This window comes from Mytilus trossulus, chromosome 11, assembly GCF_036588685.1.
Source record: "Mytilus trossulus isolate FHL-02 chromosome 11, PNRI_Mtr1.1.1.hap1, whole genome shotgun sequence".
Classification (NCBI taxonomy): Eukaryota; Metazoa; Mollusca; class Bivalvia; order Mytilida; family Mytilidae; genus Mytilus; species Mytilus trossulus.
Window position 1 is genome coordinate 34,924,530 of NC_086383.1, and position 22,143 is coordinate 34,946,672.

General features: G+C 33.0%; 1 protein-coding gene across 1 annotated transcript; it reads right to left on the reverse strand.

Annotated features, from left to right (window-relative positions):
• Positions 1-543: 543 nt before the first annotated feature.
• LOC134691021 (deleted in malignant brain tumors 1 protein-like) lies at positions 544-20,543 on the reverse strand. The gene is made up of 18 exons (XM_063551211.1): positions 20,400-20,543; positions 19,301-19,330; positions 18,722-18,854; positions 17,792-17,958; positions 14,543-14,690; positions 12,900-13,066; positions 11,971-12,127; positions 10,782-10,960; positions 8,552-8,705; positions 7,932-8,101; positions 6,783-6,942; positions 6,119-6,288; positions 5,083-5,236; positions 4,224-4,405; positions 3,276-3,358; positions 2,315-2,383; positions 1,414-1,543; positions 544-740 (listed from the first exon to the last, which is right to left on the reverse strand). Exons 1-18 carry the CDS (start codon positions 20,425-20,427, stop codon positions 613-615), a joined length of 2,409 nt encoding a protein of 802 aa, XP_063407281.1. The 5' UTR covers positions 20,428-20,543; the 3' UTR covers positions 544-612.
• Positions 20,544-22,143: the final 1,600 nt, after the last annotated feature.

The window sequence follows — 22,143 nt, forward strand, 5'->3', positions numbered from 1 at the left end:
GAGTTTAAAACTTACAAATACATTTTATGAAAAAGCATTAGACCGGAACACTATAAAACTAGTAGTATGGCACAAAAGAAAGACATCATAAATACGAAAGAACACTCTAAATATATTTATGAGAACAAAAATACCAATACGAAATCAGTTAAATATAAATCCACTATCCATTACAAAATAGAATTTACTATACATAAACAAAATTATGTTAATAAAGAGGCAAATAGGGATACCAAAGGGATAATCAATCCCGAAAATTGAAAACAAACTGACAATGTCATGGTTAAAAACGAACAAACGGCAAACAACAGAATACAAAACACAACATGGAACACTATGACCCCACCAAAACCCGGTAGTACATCATACATTACGGTAGGGTAAGCAGCGCCTGGTCCTTCTCCTGTTTCAATTTGGAAAGAGTAGAACAAATCCATAGAATATAATGGTGACACGAGCATTGCTTTCGTATCGAAAGGGATATATACATTTTTTTTACTAATTTAAACATTTCAAACAGTAAAGAAAATCAAAAGCATGACATTTTATTCAAAATTTAATCCAAATATTCATTTAAGTAAATATAAAGTCTAACCAGACGCCCAAACTAACTTATGTACACAAACCACAATGTTTTGGGCAGTATAACTTAGCTGCCTGTGCGTTTGCACAAATATTAAGTGTGTCTAGTTGGTTACAGTCAATTCCAACTTTGTCTGCGCATGATCCGGTACTATGACCTGTAAAGATATAAAGCACACGTATGTAACATCTGATAGTGTATAATTATAGTTCTTTTTATATATATTTCATAACTATGTTAATACAATTATGTTTAAACAATATGTTTATATATGTACATGTAGTAAACGATTACATTATGTTTTTCGAGAAGTGTATTCAGTATTGCATTTAGAATCTAAAACCAGTGACAGAACTTCAATCCTTTATCCATTCCTTCAGGGATTTCTATATTGTAGCAAATCTTAATCAAAGTACTGAAGTACTGATTCTTCCGCATGCGTTAACACATTTTGTTCTATACGTGTGCATAGATATATATTTCTAACGACAAAACATTTTTATATTATAAATTTATGTTCTGAAAGATATTTTTAGGGGTATCCATTGAAAAAATATACAACAAGCGATAAGGCAAGTTATTTTGCACTCGATAATATCCGCGTATCTAGCATGTTTATATATCGGTAACGATCCCCACACGAAAGTTACATAATAGAAATCTAAGCGACAGCAATACACAGGAATGCCCTCACGGTCATCCGATCAAAAAATTGTTTGGACGAAAACACTGAACGATTTTGTTTCTATGTTAGTTTGTTCGTTGTTCATTGGTTTATTTGAGGCCGGGTATTTGCTGGCTACTTAACAAAATTGTGAACTAATATATACCTTGTGCATTTGGATCGAAGTCTAACAACATCTTGTTACATAACGGAGTATCACAACACTTCACTTTTACAGTTTGTGCCTGTCGTTTTCTCCCAACTATAGTACCACCGCTAGCAATGGCATCGCATACCTATAAATCAAAATCACGCAATAAGTATAAAGACATATGAGGATATGGTTAAAAGATTTAAAGAATACAGCGTAATAGATATAAAATATAAAGAAAAGAGCGAAATGGATACAACATATAAATAACAGAGCGTAATGGATACAAAATATAAAGAGAAGAGCGTAAAGGATACAAAATATAAAGAAAAGAGCGTGATGGCCACAAAATATAAAGAATAAACAAAAATCACCCCCCACCCCGATCATGACCCTCATGTACATGTATGAACATTTTGGACTGTTGTGTTTAATACATCATTCCTTTGAATAAACTCATCTTATGGATTAAAATAAAGAGTTTGTAACATATTAATGTAAGTGGGGTTAAGACAATAGAGAAAGCAAAACTATTCTTATATATCGAAAGTTTATTTTTTTTTGTGAAGCCAAGCTGGTCGAGTGATCTAGGTGCATGCGATTTGGTATCACGATATCGCAGTAGCACGAGTTCAAATCCGGACGAGGGAAGAACCAAAAAATTGCGAATGAGGGTTAGACGAGTTGTATATACATGTATAAATATAGGAAGATGTGGAGTGAGTGCCAATGAGACAACTCTCAATCCAAATAACAGTTTTAAAAAAGTAAACTATTATAGGTCTATGTACGGCCTTCAACTCGGAGCCTTGGCTTACACCGAACAAAAAGCTATAAAGGGCCCCAAAATTATAAGTGTAAAACCATTCAAACGAGAAAACTAACGGTCTAAGTCTAAGTCATATTTATAACTTACCAATTTACTCTGACATGTCAATGAAAATCTTGTTAATCCATCAACGATATAAGATGCTTCTTCACAAGACTGAAATCAAATACGACTATGTTATTTTCTAGTTCTAAAACAAAGGTTGCATCTCGATGAGGCAAATATAACAGCTATATTTTTGGTTTCATTCTTTTAAACGTTTTGACTTGGGTGTAAAAGATGAATACTATTCCAGAAACATTTCTTGAGTGCACAGAAATGATCTTACAGCAGGTTTGATTTCAGGGGAGATTACCGAAGTTTAATTATTCCTTGAAGCATACTCTTGAAAAATTTAACAAACTAGGCTAAAAGCATAGAAAATTTTAAAAGCCTCAATGAAAATGAAACAAATTATAAAATTTTTATTCTTTGCCCATCAACACAAAAACAGGTATAAACCATAGGTTCCTTTATAAAAAAGTCATTGGCACTAAAGATAGAGGACTAATAATAGAATTTTGTGTTTTAAGAAGAAACATGCTTTTTTTTTGCCATTATGTTAATGTTGTTTTCGTTAAGAATTGAATGCTTCTTTTTGTAAATTTATTTGGGTGTAAAAGCGTTGACCAAAGTACGGAAGCGCTTCATACTAAAAATGTACGCACGGTCAACGCTTTTACAACCCTATAAAGTTACAAAAAGAAGCATTCAATACTTATAATTACATTTTTTAGCTTTGATCATGAAAACACGACTTTTACTATTTTTGTATTTTATTCACCTGTGCACTTTATTGTGGGACCACGTGTTATCATGAATGAAAAGTTTTATTGAGTGACACAATTGCTTACGGAATAACACGTGGTGTGCAGTTAGCCTATCAAAATAAAGTATTATAATGAAACATACATCAAATTTAATTATTCACAAATGGTATAAATTGGTTTATATATGGCAATAACAAGTGTGATTTGATTTGTTTTGAGTATCTTTGAAAATTACTCACCTCTCCAGCTGCACATTGCATGGTTTCTTTACAGTCGGTTGGTTTATCTAAACCATCACAATGGTAGCAGGTAATACCATGGGCTACAAAAGAAAAAGTGCACCAATTATATTAATATCTACTTTTGCGATTGTTTGTTTCATAATTTGGTTGAAGACAATGAAAAATGTACAGTATACATTTATTTCTTTGTACATGTATCATGTTTCTGGTCTTTCCAGATTATTCAAGAATGTTGTTCAAATGAATATTATCGATTAGAGGTCTTTGCGGTATGAGCTTTGCTCATTGTTGAAGGCCGTACGTTGACCTATAGTTGTTAATGTCTGTGTCAGTTTGGTCTTTTGTGGATAGTTGTCTCATTTGCAATCTTACAACATCTTCTTTTTTATATTTCATTTAACATGACAAAAGTCAAAACTGAATTTCAACAAATCAAACCGATCGTAAACTCCTATGAAAAAAATTGAAACAAAGAAAAACAAAAACGAACATATTAAATCTAGTTGATCTGAACGATTCAAATATGAGCAATTGTTGCTGTTTGACTGAATATTCTACATAGATGAGTTGTGAGTTCGAAACTCGCACGTGGTAGATGCTTTTGACTCCATTATTTATAGAAAAGAATTGTCAGTTTTCTTCCTTTTTATGGAATATCAATGCATTTTGCGTATTGTTATGCGTTTACTTTTCTTTATTGGCTAGAGGTACATGTATAGGGGGAGGGTTGAAATCTCATAAACATGTTAAACCCCGCCGCATTTTTGCGCCTGTCCCAAGTCAGGAGCCTCTGGCCTTTGTTAGTCTTGTATTATTCTAATTTTAGTTTCTTGTGTACATTTTGGAAATTAGTATGGCGTTCATTATCACTTAACTAGGTTAAGACTCCCCCTTTTCAAAATAGTTAGATTCGCCCCTGCTACATAGCTGTTGAGACTGACTTACCTCTACATTGTATGACAACATCCTGGTTATGTGTACAGTGGTTAGTACCCCATCTGTCGTGACTACATTGGTCGAGGGAGGTCTCGTTTCCTTGACATTGAACGTGGTCCATCCAGATTGGCATAGAGCTATTGGTTGTGGCAGATCCGACGGATGTCGTCTGCTTTATTACTGGTGTATCACTGTCAAAAGATAGAAAGTAAAATAATAGTTGAATTTCATTGATTGGCACAGAGCTATTGGTTATGGCAGATCCGACGGATGTCGTCAGCTTTATAACTGGTGTATCATTGACAAAAGATAGAAAATAAAAATAATAGTTAAATTTCATTGATTGGCGTAGAGCAATTGGTTATGGCAGATCCGGCGAATGTCGTCTGCTCTATAACTGGTGTATCATTATACGATAGAAAATAACAAGGTGATTTAACCAAACGGCGGTTGATTTAATTGAAAAACTGTAGGTTTAATTATCTCCCCTTTAAAACCATTTGAAACCTTTACTATTTGAAGTATACATTTTACAGGTTATTATATAATTTGGTATTTCGTAAAAACTAAATATTGCTAAAATACTTAGACCATGTTGCCCCGTTGTTGTAGGTTACGACAACAGCATGCTTATATCATTAGATTAAAAAGTAAAACAAGATTTTTAAGATAAAAAAAAAGATTAAAGTTATGCAAATAGAGCAATGTGAAGACAGACTAAAACTTTACTTCAGAAAAAAAGGAGCATACATTTTGTACTCAAAAGCATAGCTTTGTAGAAAACCCGTAGAAAAACACTGACCGAGGACCTTAACGTTTCACCATTCGATCATTCGATGAACTTGCATTATAAAGACTGCGCGTTTACCTTGGGTATCCTAACATAGTACAGACAACTTGAGCTGCTTGTTTGTTAAAACCATCACTGCAAACTGTTCCCCACTGGTTTAAATGGAATATCTCTAATCTTCCCTCAAATGGTACTGAGGTACCAGTTAGACGCACTGGGCTCTCAGTTTTACCTGCAATGCATCAATATTGACTTTAAAGATCATTGATTTAATTAATATACAAAAAAAATTGTGAACGAACACCTTAATTGGTGATCGTCTGGTAAAATCTTCCTTACAGACAGACTTTAATCTGTTAGTTATTTTGACTATTTTGTCTGACTAATCATCTCTGCAATATGAAGACAAAAACTAGGCAAATAAAAGCAACACACATGATCAAGCTGATTTCAGCAGACTGGTGACATATACTACTTATCAATGAAATTGAAAAAAGAGAAAAAAATGACTAAATCGGGTTTTAAACTTGAAGAAAATTCTTATTCTTGAGTAATTTTGTTTTTCAACATTCTCAATCAAATTATGTTTTTCAATATTTAACACTATAAGTAAGATATGAGGTAAAAATGGATTCAGAATATTTTTTTTGTCATCAAGTGGACCAGAATATTTTTTCTCCATCAAATTGGGGGTCAGAATATTTTCATATCTTTGGGGAACATAACCATAACTCTCTTAAAGTTAAACGGTCGTTCCCGAAGTTCATTGCATGAATATTTTGTTATCTGTTTATAGTATTGGATTTATTTAATTTCTTATCTTTACTAAATAGTTAATAAATAAAACGATACTCGATTATTTTATATCATCATTTTGAAACCCGAGGGCTTTATTTATTTAATAAAAATAAAACTCTTTTGTTCCAATTCATTGTCATTGAAGGACCTTCTATAATAGCTGACTATGCGGTATGGGCTTTTCTTATAGATGAAAACCGTACGGTGACCTACAGGTGTTAATTTCTGTCACAGTGTCTATTTGGTCTCTTGTGAAGAGTTGTCCCATTGGCAATCATACTACATCTTTTTTTTTTTAATTCAACACTGTAGCTACCTTCACATCGGATTCCAACATCTTCTGAATGGTCACAGTTATTGGTCATAAAGGCATTATGACGACATCTAGACAAGCTGTCTTCTCGTCCGGTACAGGCAACATTGTCCAGTATGATTGATCCGGTTCCCTCTCCAAAATGGGCAGCCTTTACAGCTTGAGCATTTGACCTTTAAAATGACAACTTCATATTAAATCAAATACAGTTAAACCTGACTAAACCGATACCAGTATAAACCGAAAACCTATATAAACAAAACATGTTCGTAAGCAACGTTTAATCAAATTATGAACCTGGTAAAACCGATTATTGGCCGAAAGCCGAACATATTAAATCCCGAAGAGGTTTGTTTTAAACAGGTTTCGCTGTATCAAGCGTTTTCATATTTATTGGTTGACTTTTTATATTATGCAGCCGAAAGGACCACAATAATTATATTAAGTTTTTTTATTTCTAAATAATAAAATTTCATTTTAGGGGCATCGGTTCAACAACTGTATCACTGTAGCCATTCAACAAATGCAGTTATATCTGCAGTTAAGTCCCGGACATTAGACTGCAATCGTATTTGACTATGATTGTTAGTTTTTCAACCAAAGGACCTTAGACCTTGACCTCTTTGTGTTTCAGGATATCCGTGAAAATCTACGAAATAATACTTACTCGGAATACCCTAGCATTTTACATGCAACTTTTGCAGCTTTGTAGTCAAATTGGTCATCACAAACTGTACCCCACTGACCATGATAGTTAACTTCCAAACGTCCCTCGTATTGTGTTTTACCATTCACCAGTCTGATTCTTAAATCATTGGTAACATTGCCTAGAAAAAAATCATATTAAGGTGGTACCCAACACTTTCACTAAAATTAATTTAGCTCGTTTGATTTTCTTAAAATTTTGTCAAAGTATTAACTTTGACCCTTTAACAAAAATATAAAAAATTCAAAAATTTCGAACCAACCGTTTTCTCAGAAAAATTACATTCAATTTTGTTATATAGCAGTTTGACAAACACGAATTTTGATTATTGTGAAGCTTAATATTCCCTTTACAACACAACGTCATTAAAACGTTCAGCTGATTTAACAGAGTTATCTCCCTGTACTGTTAGGTACTACCTTAAGCTATTACCAATCACAGGTTTTACCATATACATTTTTCATATGATACCAATAATAGTCTCATCATAAAAAACAGAATTGAAATTACATATTTACGCCAGACGCGCATTTTGTCTACATAAAGACTCATCAGTGACGTTCGAATAAAAAAGAGTATAAAAAACCCCAAAAGTACGAAGTTGAAAAGCATTGAGGACCAAAAATTCCTAAAAGTTTTGCCAAATACAGCTAAGGTTTTTCTATCCCTGAGGTAGAGAAGGCTTAGTATTTAAAAAAAATAAAGTTTTGTTAACAGTTAAATAACAATAATTATTATGAACCTATCTATGAAAACTTATGCCTTAATTTTTGTTATAAGAATTTCTCTTTTTACAGTATTCCGTGTTCCGCGCAATTAATTGTTCCAAAACATTGTCTTTGTCTTTATCAAAATCTCAGACTCAAGTGACGTATGTAGTAGAGATCAATCCACCAATCAGTCAAATATTCTCAATATAAGTCTGACTCATTTGATCTTATTTGGTAATGTTAGTTACGAGGACTTAACTGTTCGATCACTGGTCAGTGACTGATGCGCAACTGTTCAATCACTGGCCAGTGACTGATTTGCGACTTTTTGATTACAAGTGTCGGATAGCTAAGATAATAACACACACACAAGCTAGGTTGCAAGTACTGTATTACTTACCAGCATTGCAGATAACACCAGCGTCCTCTGTGTGATCACAGTCATGATTTCCATATCCGTCAAACTGACAATCTCCAATACTTGCCTCTCTACCACTACACATCAACTCGTCCATAAAAATAGCACCAGTAGCTCCAGGCCAGCGAGAACCTCCAATTGCTATGGCAGTACTGGTAAAATAAATCATATGTAAGATATAAAAGGGATGAATATAGACACAGATAATATATCATTGTAAGTCACGAACCACCGCTGCCACCAAACCCACCGTATTTGTTATGTTCGACAAACACAATTTTAACAGAGAACTTAAACAAATCAAAACATTATAATAGTGTATTTTAACTGACCGGCTAAAATTTAAAATCTCTGTTTGGCGTTTCAAATACAATTATCAATTTTCCATATGCATAAATATCCTAATAGATTATGATAGATTGTCCAATTCAGCCTTTAAACTAAACTAGTCTTATATAATGCTACATTTTTTCCTTTATGGCAAAGGATTCTAATCCATCATGACTCAGACCCATTATAACTCAGCATTCTTATCATAATAACTCAGCATTATGACCAATCAAGACTCGACATTCTTACCGATCATGCATTTGTATTCTTACCCATTAAATCCCAGCATCCTACAAACAACACGTGCTTCTCTGTCATCAAATTGATCATCACAAACTGTGCCCCATCGGCTACCATGTTGAACCTCTACTCGGCCCTGAGTTTCAGACGATCCACCAACTAAACGAACAGCTGTTACACCACCAGCTGCAAATATGCAATTAATAACAATGTACTTTCCCAGAATTTTAATAGGTAAGATCTCTTATTTTATAAATGTTGCGATCAGATAATTTTGCATTTAGGCGAAGTATAAAAATATTTTGTCGGCATGTCGCATTTAAAAGTATTCATCTAGAACTAAAATGCTTATGAATATTAACAAAAATTAGATATTTAACATATTTTTAATTTTAGGGAGCCATAGATCTTTAAGCCCCGAAGCAACAATTCACATATAACGTCATATAAAAACAAGAGTCTCTAAAGAGCCTGAATCGCTCACCTTTTGGTTAAATCTCTCATCAATGATTATTTTGGCTTTTCAATTTATTTAAATGTTTTTTGAATCGTCCTATTTTCTTCAAAAGCAAAAAAAAATCATTTTCTCTTATGTTCTATTTTAGCCATAGGAGCTATGTTTCTTGACATACAAGGAAATGAAATATAAAATTTATACTAGATACTCTGAAACTCATTTAGCCTAAGTTTGGCTGAAATTGATACAGCAGTTTCAAAGGAGAAGATTTTTAAAAGTAAGTCAACATGATGAACAAATTGTGAAAAACAGTCTTTAAAGGGCAATAACTCCTTAAGGGGCCAATTGAAAATTTTGGTCAAACTGAATTATTTGTAGATCTTACTTTGCTTAACATTTTTGTTATTAACAGTTTATCTGTATCTATAATAGTATTCCAGATAATAACCAAAAACTGCAAAATTTCTTTAAAATCATCAATTCAGGGGCATTATACCTGTAAAACCAGTTACCCAATTCGGCTGAAAATTACAGAACAGGTAGACCTTGAGCTAATAAATACTTTAACATCTTGTCTTATTTGCTCTAAATGCTGGAGTTTTTGAGATATAAGCCAAAAACTGCATTTTACCCTGTGATCTATTTTTAGCCATGACGGCCATGTTTTTTGACGAAATAAAAAATAAAGCTCAAACTTTATTTTATACACACTACTGATCATTCAGTTGAAGTTTGGTTGAATTTAGTTGAGTAGTTATAGAGGAGAAGATTTTTTAAAGTTAGCAAATATGATGAACAAATTGTGAAAAATTGTCATTAAAGGACAATAACCCTTTAAGGGGTCAATTGACAATTTTGGTCATATTAACTTATTTGTAGATCTTACTTTGCTGATCATTTTTGCTGTTTACAGTTTATCTTTATCTATAATAATATTCAAGATAATGACCAACAACTGCAAACTTTCCTTAAAATTACCAATTAAGTGGCAGCAACCCAACAATGGTTTGTTTGATTCATCTGAAAATTTCAGGGCTGTTAGATCTTAACCTAATGAACATTTTTACCCCGTCAGATTTGCTCTAAATGCTTTCGTTTTTGAGATATAAGCCAAAAACTGCATTTGACCCCTATGTTCTATTTTAAGTAACGGCGGCCATGTTTTTTGACGGATCAAAAATCGAAGCGCACATTTTGTGCAGGATATACTAAGGAACAATCATGCTAAGTTTCATTCAAATCCATTCAGTCGTTTCAGAGGAGAAGATGTTTGAAAAATTGTTAACGACGACAGACGACGACGACGACGACGGACGCCAAGTGATGAGAAAAGCTCACATGGCCTTTTAGGCCAGGTGAGCTAAAAATGTTGTTTGAAATGTATTCTTTATTATAAAAAAAAGGTGAAAGATATCAAATGGACGTTCAGACGCATCAGTCGAAAAAAAATTGACAACGTCATAGCACACAAACAACCACCATCAGGACACAATTTGAAATCAAAACATAGAAAACGAAAGATTGAGCCGCGCGAACCCTATCAAAAACTGGTACCGGAATAGTAAGCACATTCTGCTCCACGTAACCTAGCGTTGTTTATTTAAAGGGTAGACTTGATACATGCATTTATCTTAACTTAAACATGTAAGACTTCAGAATGATTTCAATAGATATAGGAAGATGTGGTATAAATGCTAACGAGACTTTCAATCCAATATATGTTTTACAAACACTTAATGGTCTTAGCCTGAACAACTAATCGTCTTTGCCTAAACAATTTATCATCTTTGCCTGAAAAAACTTACCATCTTTGCCTGAACAACTTACACCGGCGTCCTCGGTGTGATCACAATCATGGTTTCCAAATCCACCAAAGTTGCACATTCCAAGTGTGGCCTCTGTTCCTATGCAATTAACATCATCCATAGCTATATCTCCTGTACCAGCTCCAAAATAAGAACCTCCATAAGGTTTTGGATTACCACTATTTAAATAGATAAACAAAAAAATATATTCTTAAGGTGGTACCCAACACTTTCACTAAAATCAATTTGGCTCCTTTAATGTTTATAAAATTTTGACAGTGTATTTACTTTGACAAAAATATAAAAAAATCAAAAAATTTTGAACCAACCGTTTTGTCAGAAAAATTACACTGGTTATATAGCAATTACACTGATCATAAGAAGCTTAATATTTCTTTTGCAAAACAACGTAATTAAAACGTTTAGCTGACTTTACAGAGTTATCTCCCTGTAGTGTTAGGTACCACCTTAATAACCGATAGCCTGAAATCATGGTAATACTATTTACAAATGAGCTGCGCATGCTAGAAATCGGCCTTACTGAAATGAATATCAATGCATCTGTCAATCTATTTCGAATTGAAAATTCGTAATACTAAGTATTGAACTGATTGAAATTTGAGTTGAAGTAAGTACCCTATAAAACAGGCCAAAATTCATCTTTGATTTCGTATTGATTATAAATAAACTCATCATAGATACCAGGAATAATTTAGTATATAAGCCAGACGCGCGTTTCGTCTACAAAAGACTCATCAGTGACGCTCGAATCCAAAAAAGTTTAAAACATTACATAGAACATTTTAAACATTAAATCGCAATCAATCAAAGTGTTTTTGAATACAAGACATAACGTGCATATGTACGCAGCTCATATTTAAAGATTGTTTATATATTCAACAGGACCTGTACCATAGCCGACTTCAAAAAAGTGTTTAGATAAATATATACGAGAAGTTAGGACCCCAAAAATCTAATTACAGATACCCATAATCGATTATACTTAGTTTCTGGAACCAAACGTTGCATTTTCTGACTTATCGTAAAATTTGAAAGTCTGTGTTAGTTTTAACTTCCAATTAAGCAAGAACCAAAGCTCATAAACTCTGCTTTTGGACTTCGGGAAAGTTCGGTAAGCCAACAATCTTGCTTTGGAAATTGGGTTAGTTACGTGATAATTCTTGCATACCCTGTATATCCAAGCATTTTGCAGACAACTTTTGCATCTTGGGCAGTCCAGCCATCATCACATACGGTTCCCCATGCATTACCAAAATTGACCTCTACACGACCTTCATCAGTAGTTGTACCTCCAACCAGACGTACTTGGATATTAGGAGGTTGATCTATTGAGGATAAAAGTTAACAACTGAATATAAAAAACGTTATTCTTTTTAGATAAGTAATAAGTATTTTCTACTGTCACTCTGATAGATAAGTAATTAGTGGTTTCTATCGTCACGGTAGAAACTACTTATTGTTTATCTATCCGCAGAGATACAGTTCGGGTTTGATTGGCTTCGTGAGGCTCAGTCAGTAAATTGCTGTTTGTTTTGTATCGTTCTTTTTTGTCTTTTTTCATTTTTTTAAAAAAGTTTTGTCATCCATTTTGCGATTGATTATCCCTGTTGTGGCATCCATTCTCTTTTAACCGTTTAAATTTAGTTTAAATTGAATGTAATTTAAAATTTAGAATGGAAATTGAGAATGTGTCAAAGAGACAACAACCCGACCATAGAACAGATGCAGGATAATACGTTAATTGATATACGATGCCCTATATACGAAAGAAACATATGGAAAGTCTGTTGTTAAATTTGACATTTGGTAATCTTCTGTGTTTTTTTATTCCTGTGTATGTTCGGAGTTCAGTGTGGCGTTCGTTGCACTGAATTAGTCTCTTTGACATATTCCCCATTTCCATTCTTAATTTTTTGCTTGTTTATGGGGCCAGCTGAGAACCGCCTCCGGGTACAGAATTCATCGCTGTGTTGAAGACCCTTTAGTTACATTTTAAAGTTTTCTTCTCTTTGGTCGTGTTTTTGTCGTTTTTCTGTATGTTTCTTTCTGTTTCCAATCTCAAGTTAATTTAACAGATCCAAGTTCCTATCTACTTACCAGAGCAAACAACGCCGATGTCTTCAGTGTGGTCACAATCGTTGTCGCCTATAGCTGTCATGTTGCAGCCAAGTATATCGGTTTCATTTCCAATACAGTGAACATCATCAAAATAGATTGGTGCTGTCGTCAGCCCAGAACCAAAAACAGCTGGTGTTGCATATGCGCTATATTGGTATGTGTAAAGATATTTATAATTTGATATAAAATTACTTAAACACCTTCAATTGAATCAAATAATTCAAGCTCTTTTAAAAATCATAATAATAATGATAAACTAGTAACCCTTTCCATCTTATTTTTTTTTCATTTTCATGTTTAATCACTAATACCATTAGTAGGATATTCAAAATGAATTACTTCTACAGCCTAATTGCTGTTGAGTTACAAGTTTGATAGAGATTGCATATTGCTTTGTAGCATATTTGGTTTCATCTCGTTGGTCTTAACTTAACAAAACTCAACTCGAATTCAATTGCATACTAATCATAACTGTTAAGAATAAATCCTAAGATTTGGAAAACAAACTTCATACAGGAAAAACTGTATTATGTGTCGAAAGGAAATCTAAAGTTAGGATTTGCAATTTTAGAGATTATTCATCTTATCCATGAATAAAAGAAATACATCTGTAGTTTAGATCAAATGATACAGGATATTTCAACACGTGTTTAATGCTTACAACAAGTGGTGTACATATATTCTCACAAAAGGATTCCGTACATTACATAATGATCTATGCGTACAAGACAATAACAACTTCACTAAAAACCGGGAGTGAAATAAGGTGCTCCGGAAGGGTAAGCATTTACTGCACCATATACGGCACCCGTCGTGCTATTTCTTTGTTCAGTCCGGTAATGGTGGAAGGTTGTTATGACTGAGGAAGAATGTCAGATACGATAAATGACACACTTTTGTCATAATGACCAATCAGCTCATGATTGCGACCGTAAAGTTTCTTGAGTTTGATTGACTCATAGCCCTGTCTTAGCAACTTTTGAGAAAGCAGTATTTCTGTGTTCCATGTGTGCAAAAATAGTTATATTCGTTAAACAAGTGTTCTAGGTGTACAGCCAGAGGTCGCAATTAGCGGTAGTCCGAGACCAGTAGAATTTGAGTCGGACCAGTAGATTCCGTCAGCTGGTGGTCCGGCTGACCAGTAGAAATTTGCCGATACAAATCACTGATTGCTTCGCTATCTCAGTTTGCTTACAAAGCAATTTACATGCGACATCAAATACAAGGATACTAAGTATAACAGTTGATAAAGTTGTCAAATTCATGTTATTTTTGCAGGATCAGTAGATTTGGAGCCAGACCAGTAGATTTTTAGTCCATTGGTCCGGCTGGCCAGTACACAAAAAAGCTTAAATTCGACCCCTGTGTACAGCAATGGATTTATGCGAGCAAAAGTGTTTCATGAGAATAACAAGTGTTCCATGCGTGAAACAAGTGTTTCATGAGAATAACAAGTGTTCCATGCGTGAAACAAATGTTCTATGAATACAGTATGCACTTCTTTTATCTACAATGAGGCTCGTTCGTGACCAGAAATGTAGATATATAAGTATATAGAACGCTGTTAAGTCGAAAAAACAAAAGAGTATATACAAATAAACCATAACATTATTCTAACTTACGATGGAAGACCAAGTTGTTTACACATTATTTTAGCCGAGGTAGCATCAAACTCGTCATCACACATAGTGCCCCATACACCGTTGATATTAATTTCTACACGACCACTGTTCTGATCCTTACCATTAACCAACCGATACTGAACTTCGCCTGGATAAAACAAATTAACTAGGTTATATACAACGCAGTACCATAGGTATGTGGAGACAATAGATGAGTCTTGGTTCGTGAAAAAATACAACGAACCCAAAGTTAGTGATAAAACATGTTCAAGTATAATGAATGTGAAATACAACTAGATGTATACCATTTGTATGTGGAGACAATAGATAAGTCTTGCTTCGCTCAAAGATACCACGAACCCGAAGGAATTTGTAAAACATGTACAAGTGCATTGAATGTGGAATATTGTAACTAGATGTAATTCAAATACAATGCAGTATTATTTATATGTAGAGATACTAGATAAGTCTTGAATCGCTAAACAGATACCACGAATCCGAAGATAGTGGTAAAACATGTACAAGTGCATTGAGTGTGGAATACAACCTTAATGTAAATACCATGCAATATTATGTATATGTGGAAACAATAGATAAGTCTTGGATTGTTAAAAACGTAGCCCATAGTGGTAAACGACGTACACGTATATTGTATGTGGAATACAATTAATGGCGCTCGTTTTGTATCATCCCTTTGTGATGAAAGCGCGGCATTAACTAAGACATCGCAGTCTTTATCAAGCAGAAAATCATATGGGTAATTTTCAAAAAAATGTCGAATTCTCAGTTCACCAATGCTAAAGTTTTTTTTTTTTATTATTTCAAAGGGAAATTACAGTTAAAATGGTTTAAATGAAAGCTTGTCATATTTGTTATTCAGAATAATAATAATAAACAAATCTTATATCTATTTTGATAAGATTAAACTGCATTTAAGTCCGATATTGGGGGTATTTATGTGCGTACAGGGTCAGCAAAACACATTTCGAATGATTTTTTTCCGATCTCCTTGATATCTTCAAAAGCACTATGAATTCATTCAGCGTACGGGAGGTTCATGTCCATCATGTTACCGCTACTTTAATCAGCCGTTAAATTGTTCTCCCTATGGAAATTGAATTAGTCAGTGTTGATTTCAAAAATGCAAAGTAATCTTTTTAAAACGCCACGTTTCTGGAACGACAGTGTAAAGAAAAGAAATTTCAAGACATTTAGTGAAAAAAATTTAGAGGGTACTTTTTAAATGTCTATGCTGTTAATAACAATTTTGATTAACTACACAAACGGTATGCTTGTAAAATTCACAATAAAAAACAATGATTACTTCACCACAGGGAGTCGTTATTTCACAACAGCAATAAAAAACGAAGAATTTTTTCTATCCTGTTACTATGGTTGCTATGGTTACCGTAACATGAAAGACAATTGTACACAAACACGTCGTTAATTTTTTTATCTTAACATATAGGTGCAAAACGAATGAAATATTTCGTTGTTTAAACCCATCTTAAGGTTACAACGTCTAAATCTTAAGGTTAATCTTCCCAATTAAGCATTTGCAGGTGCAATACTGATATTTGTAACAGAATAGACAAAAAGGTAACAGGATAGACTTTTATATAGTGATATATCATAAACGTACGTTCCAGTTACCAATGAAATAAAGTAAAAAGTACACTAACTTATGAGCGATTTACTTGATGTCGGACTTATTTAAAAGGGTGAAAAAATACCGAACAGTATTAATTGCTATCTTAGACTTTCTGGTTGTAATTTTTATAACCTTTGAAAACCAATTTTTAGAGTCAACCTGAAAAAATGGCAAACCACTTATTATTCTACAGAATGAATATATATAGAAGTTTATTCTCTTGAAAACCATCTAATTGGCTACGTAAAAAAAGCTTAACAGTTTATCTAAACCTAGTCCTAATATCCCAAAATTTCTTTTGAAAATGGTAACAGGAGAGACAAAATATTGTACCACCGATCAAAAATTATTTCAAGATATTCTTGTATGACATCATTAAGATTTCATCTTTTAATATGTTGTTTTGATTTGCTTACGTAGAGGGTTGTTTGAATAGGTAACTTTTGATAATTTTTTCAAATTCAAAATTCGACATTTTTGGAAAATGACAAATATAATCAAGTGTTTTATATTAAGCTTAGTCTTCTACAACAGCACATACCGTATCAACACTCATCCAATATAGTCACTCGATTCTAGTGTATTAGGTTGGTATGGTTATCACAATGAAATATATACATTATGAAAATAAACTCCAAAAAAACGAATTTATCATACAATCACAGTCATTATGTGTTAAGTAAAAGTTTTTATAGGCTATTTAGATTAAATTCAAATGCCGAATTAGTTGCTGTTTATACGTTTTTTGTTTAATAATTAATTCACCGTCAAATACACAGGATCAAAATTTCCTAAAGCAAACATGTGCAATAGAATGGGACTTAATGTCCTCCATTTAATTCAAAATTTCATATTTGATTAAAAATATTTCGTCTTATGATAGCCTACTTATTTCAAAATATCTATTCGACTTTCGATTTCATTATTTGCTTAGAAAAAAAGCTTTTATATTGAGATATGAACGATATTCCCGGGCTTGTATTTCCCTGATAGAACATTGCTGTTCAGAAGGAAACTATTAAAGCAAGAGTTTCAAATGGTGAAGTTGAAATCATTCATTCGTTAATTTTACGGACACCATCACGAATTGGTTGACCGTTATGAATTAACCGTTTCAGAGAGGATATCGTATTTGTTTCTTATGTCGTAACTACAATACAATCACGAATGTTACCTACCGAATTATACCATTCACCGGATTTGTAATAACATAAGCAACACGATATTTTTGAACATTTGAAATTTATCTATAAAGAAATTAAGCTATATTTCTATTAAATTATCCACATGTGCAATCTGAGGACTAGTTACCAATCCTCATAAGGGATCTTAGGACTGGCTACAATTCCACAAAAGAATGACATGCTTTTCAGCACTAAGGTTGGTGCATAATCCTCATACATACATTAACACTTATTGATCAATTATGAATTGACTGATGAAAGAAAAGTTGCATCTGGAATCAAATTATAAAGGTTTACTATTCTGTTCTTCATTCACTAACTTAAGATTAGTTGAAGCATTATTGCAATTGGTATTATTAGTCAATCAGTTGATATACTATGTATGTATACAAGATAAGTTTAATGGCGGCTTACTTGAATCGCAAATAACACCTGCATCTTCACTATGGAAACAATCGTTAATGGCGGAACTTGTACATTGATCTATACTCTGTTCAGTACCATCACAGTTTAACTCATCATATAAAATCTGCCCAGTACCAGGTGGGAAAACACCCTCAGAAGTTGGTGCAGCTACCCCTCTAAAAAGAACATGATTATACAATATATTTGTTATAATTTAGGTATTATATATTGTTCGTGACGTCACAGACAATTGCGATAGTATTATAATTTTTTATTCCTAGTTATTAATGGTTGTTAATTAAATTATCCGAAGTCATTGTCCTTATATAAACTATTATCAATTACCAAAAAAACACCAAAAACTTTAGTGTTGACCGAGAGAAGATACCAGTGAGAAAAAAATGGCAAATACAAAGAAAGTTAAGAAAACAATACATAAAAAGGTTGAGCAACACCAACTTACAAAAACAAAAACCATTTTGTCTATTTTTTCCCAAATGATACCACTTTGCCAATTGATCTTACATGTCTAATTTAATGGTATTAAAATAAAATAGTTATCAAAGGTACCAGGCTTATAATTTAATACGCCAGACCCGGTTTCGTCTACATTAGACTCAACAGTGACGTTCAGATAAAAATAAAGTACAAAGTTGAAGCGCATTTATGACCTAAAATTCCGAAAAGTTGCGCCAAATACGGCTTATTATATTTATGCCTGGGAAATCATTAGTATTTTGAATAATTCAATCTTTTGAAAACCTTAAATTTATAAAACAAAAAAAAATAATGGTGTATTGATAGAAAAAGAAGCTACTGACGATAGCCAAGACAAAGAAAACAACCGAGAGCAATCGAAATTTCTACCTTTGGATATTCTTGAAATACAACATCTGACCAATTGTAGAAAGGATAAAGAAAGTATCTGAAAGTACATACCCTTTACTCCCTAACATACGACAAACAACTTGTGCGTCTGCCTTGTTAAAATGGTCATCACATATTGTTCCCAGAACACCATTTTTAGTTACTTGTATTGTACCAGATGCTTTGCCAGACAGCTGCACTGTCACTGAAAATAGTTTAAATACGTGATCATAACTTAATGGAAAGAAATTAACAGCGAAATACGTACTGCTGGTATTGTAGATAATATATATTACACCATACATTTATCTTAAATTTAATTATATAGAATTAGTATATCCAATTTTTAACTATCTGCGTTGAGATCTTATCAACATTGTTAGGACTAAACTATATTATTTAAATTATCGATAATCAATATTGTGTGATGAATGCACGTCTACTAGTAGTCAAAATCATTACTCGGTGAGGTACATGGCATTATGTTAAAGTTATTTGCATTTTACATTTTGTTTTTACAATAAAGGGTTTGTCTCCATTTGCAAACTATTTTTTTCCTCTAAAAACACAGTCGGTAATTGAAAATTGACTGTTGAAAATACAAATGTTCTTAGTTTTATGCCGTTTTAGAATATAAGTTGTAGTGCCTACCTTGACCTACAGCTGACTGTACAAATACCACTGAAAATTTAAGAATCAAATATTAAAGGTAACAGTTTATTTTGTTAGTAAGATGCTAGTCATATATATCTCTTTTTAAAATTACAAGTATCGAGCATTATACAATACAACTATCTGCGTTTCAATGAAACTACGAACGGTAATGTCACAGTTTGCGAATAAATTTAAACGGCAATTTCTTTTTCAAGTTCTCAAATGATAAATATACAACAGAAACACATGTACAATGAATATAGATTTGGAATAAATATAATATAAGAATATCTGTGTATGCCTTTTATACCAATTAACATGTGATAACATTTTATATTGGTATAGTTGGTTCGATTGACGCAATTAAAGCAAGTTGAGTTATTTCCCTCTTAAAGCAAGGTATAGTTATTTCTCTTTTGTCACCATATTAGAGGTCTACGTGCAATTAGTATTTTATAACCAAATTCAATTTGTTAAACTGGCTGCTTAAACATAAGGTTACGATCCCGAAGAAGCTTGTTTAGATATTATAAATGTTTCAATTTGGAAAATAAAATATAAAACACCAGTTTTTGACCCCAAAATGGCGGCCAAGGTTATTACATTAAGTGACCAGCGTTGTATGTTTAGCAGTTGAAAAATAAATCAACATTTATCTCTGAATGTAACGGAAAGTCTGAATATATACAATGTCTTTATTCATCAAACATTAAATTCAACCAATTTAAACACCTGGTAAAACCAAAAAGCCAAGACACTGCATTTTTCTATATCCAAGTGAAAGTCACAACGAGGCTTTAAATTCGGACCGAATGCTCAAACGTAATTGCAAGGTCAAGTTGTCCCTTAGCACCATTTTAAATTGATTGGTTGGTATATGTCGCGAGGCCTCATTTTATTGATGGAGGAATAACCAGTATGTGGTTACTAATCTTAATTGATGGCAAGTATGAAAATGTTCCCCTTTGAGGTCAAAACATTATACGCTGCTGAAAGGGTGATTTTGCTCATATGGAAACCGTAAAATATACATGCAATAATTATTAACGAATGAACCTACAATTTGTGAGGTAAAATGCACAAAAAGAACACAAACCTGACAAAAATATGCAGCACAAATTCATCTTGAGTGACCAGTTTGCCCACTGCTGTTATAAGTAATGTATATAAGATTACAACTAACTGTTCGTCATAAGATAAGAAACTAGTGTGTAAGTCAGACTTTGGTCATTTTGTCACGTTTGATTCACGATTGGAATATAACAACAGGTACCTTGACATATAAGTAGTGTTGTAATAATTAAATGAATTATATACGTCAAATTAAAATTTGAATAAACCGATCTATTATCCAATTGAAGGATAGACCGGTTTAGCCGTTTTACCACAACTTTTTGGAATTTTGGATCCTCAATGCTTTTCGACTTAAAGTTTGTTTGGCTTGATAAATATCTCAATTTGAGCGTCACTGATGAGTCTTATGTAGACGAAACGCGCGTCTTGCGTAATAAATTATAATCCTGGTACTTTTGATAACTATTTAGACAATGTGTTTTTCATTGATTTAGCAAACTGGTAATCTTTCTAATTTTGTTTGGGGAGCAGCTCAATGTATAGAAAACCCATATCAGTGTTCATTAACATTTGTTAAATAATTAGTTCCTTAGTTATCGAGTTAATCTGTATTTACCATGGACAATTAACGCAACTACTTAGTACGTGCAAAAGTCACATGAACAAAACTACGAATCAACAAATGAACAACGAAATTAATCAAAACATATGGTGAAATCAACATACATTGTTTAACAGCAAGTGTCCATATTCCAGTATGGCAAACTTTTAATCGTCCAGTGTTTAGTGGCGTTTGTGTTGCATAGTGTTTTATTTTTCTATATTGTGTTGTGTGTTCTATTGTTTTTCTGTTTTTCTGTTGTATCCATGGCGATGACAGTTTAATTGTCATCTATGAATTTGAAATTCCCTCTGGTATCATTCGCCACTCATTTATGTAGTTTAGGTATCCAATACAGGGATTGAAGATCAAGTTCTTCATCTTTGGTCGAAATTTTAAAGGAACATAGAATAGACCCATGATTTTATACAGGATTTCCTTTATAGTAATTGTCGTCGGGTATATGTTGAGTTTCCAAGTGAATTGTCAATACTTAATTAATTTATCAAGCAGTTTATGTATCGTTATTTACACACATAAACCATGTTATTTGGGGATTTGTCTGCAGGAACAACAACATATTTGTCATAGAGGTAGGACAAGTGTTTTAAAACATTTAGATTTTTAAAGATTGAGCTAGTATGAGTATTAATCAAAGACCCATTCAGCTGCTTAATTCTGATTTGTATCAAAGACTGATTACAGCCTGAATCCCTTTGGAAAAAGTATCTACGTCATCTGTCTCGCGTTTAACCCATTTCCTGGCATAATTCTCGACTGAATCCGTCATAATTTTGAAAATGTGATTCCAAATGACGTATTTAGGGTCATAATATTTCGGACCTTTGGATTACATATTTCACAGGGAAGTGTTATTATTTAGGTCTTCGGTAATAACGTGACAGGCCGGACTATATATATTTATATATGGGGAACTAGCACAGGTTCAATCAGGAGGTATGGACTTGAAGTCATCAATATTGAGATCCTGCAACATGTGTTTGTAAATGAAAATTTTAGTTGCAATTGATTTGGTACAGATGAAATAAATGATTGGTACAGACTGATCTTTGAAATAGGAAGTTTTTTTTTATGGAACTTTGAATACTTGTTGGCAGAGGAAATTTAAAGAAAGGATCTATTCTTTTTCTTATAAAATTGTAAA

Excerpts from the sequence above, each read along its gene's own strand:
- LOC134691021 (XM_063551211.1), bottom strand. The coding sequence starts at position 20,427 with ATGAATTTGTGCTGCATATTTTTGTCAG. Across the intron at positions 8,102-8,551 it reads AGGATGCTGGGATTTAATGG|TACTGCCATAGCAATTGGAG; the intron begins GTAAGAATACAA and ends TTATTTTACCAG. Across the intron at positions 3,359-4,223 it reads TGTTGTCATACAATGTAGAG|CCCATGGTATTACCTGCTAC; the intron begins GTAAGTCAGTCT and ends TTTCTTTTGTAG.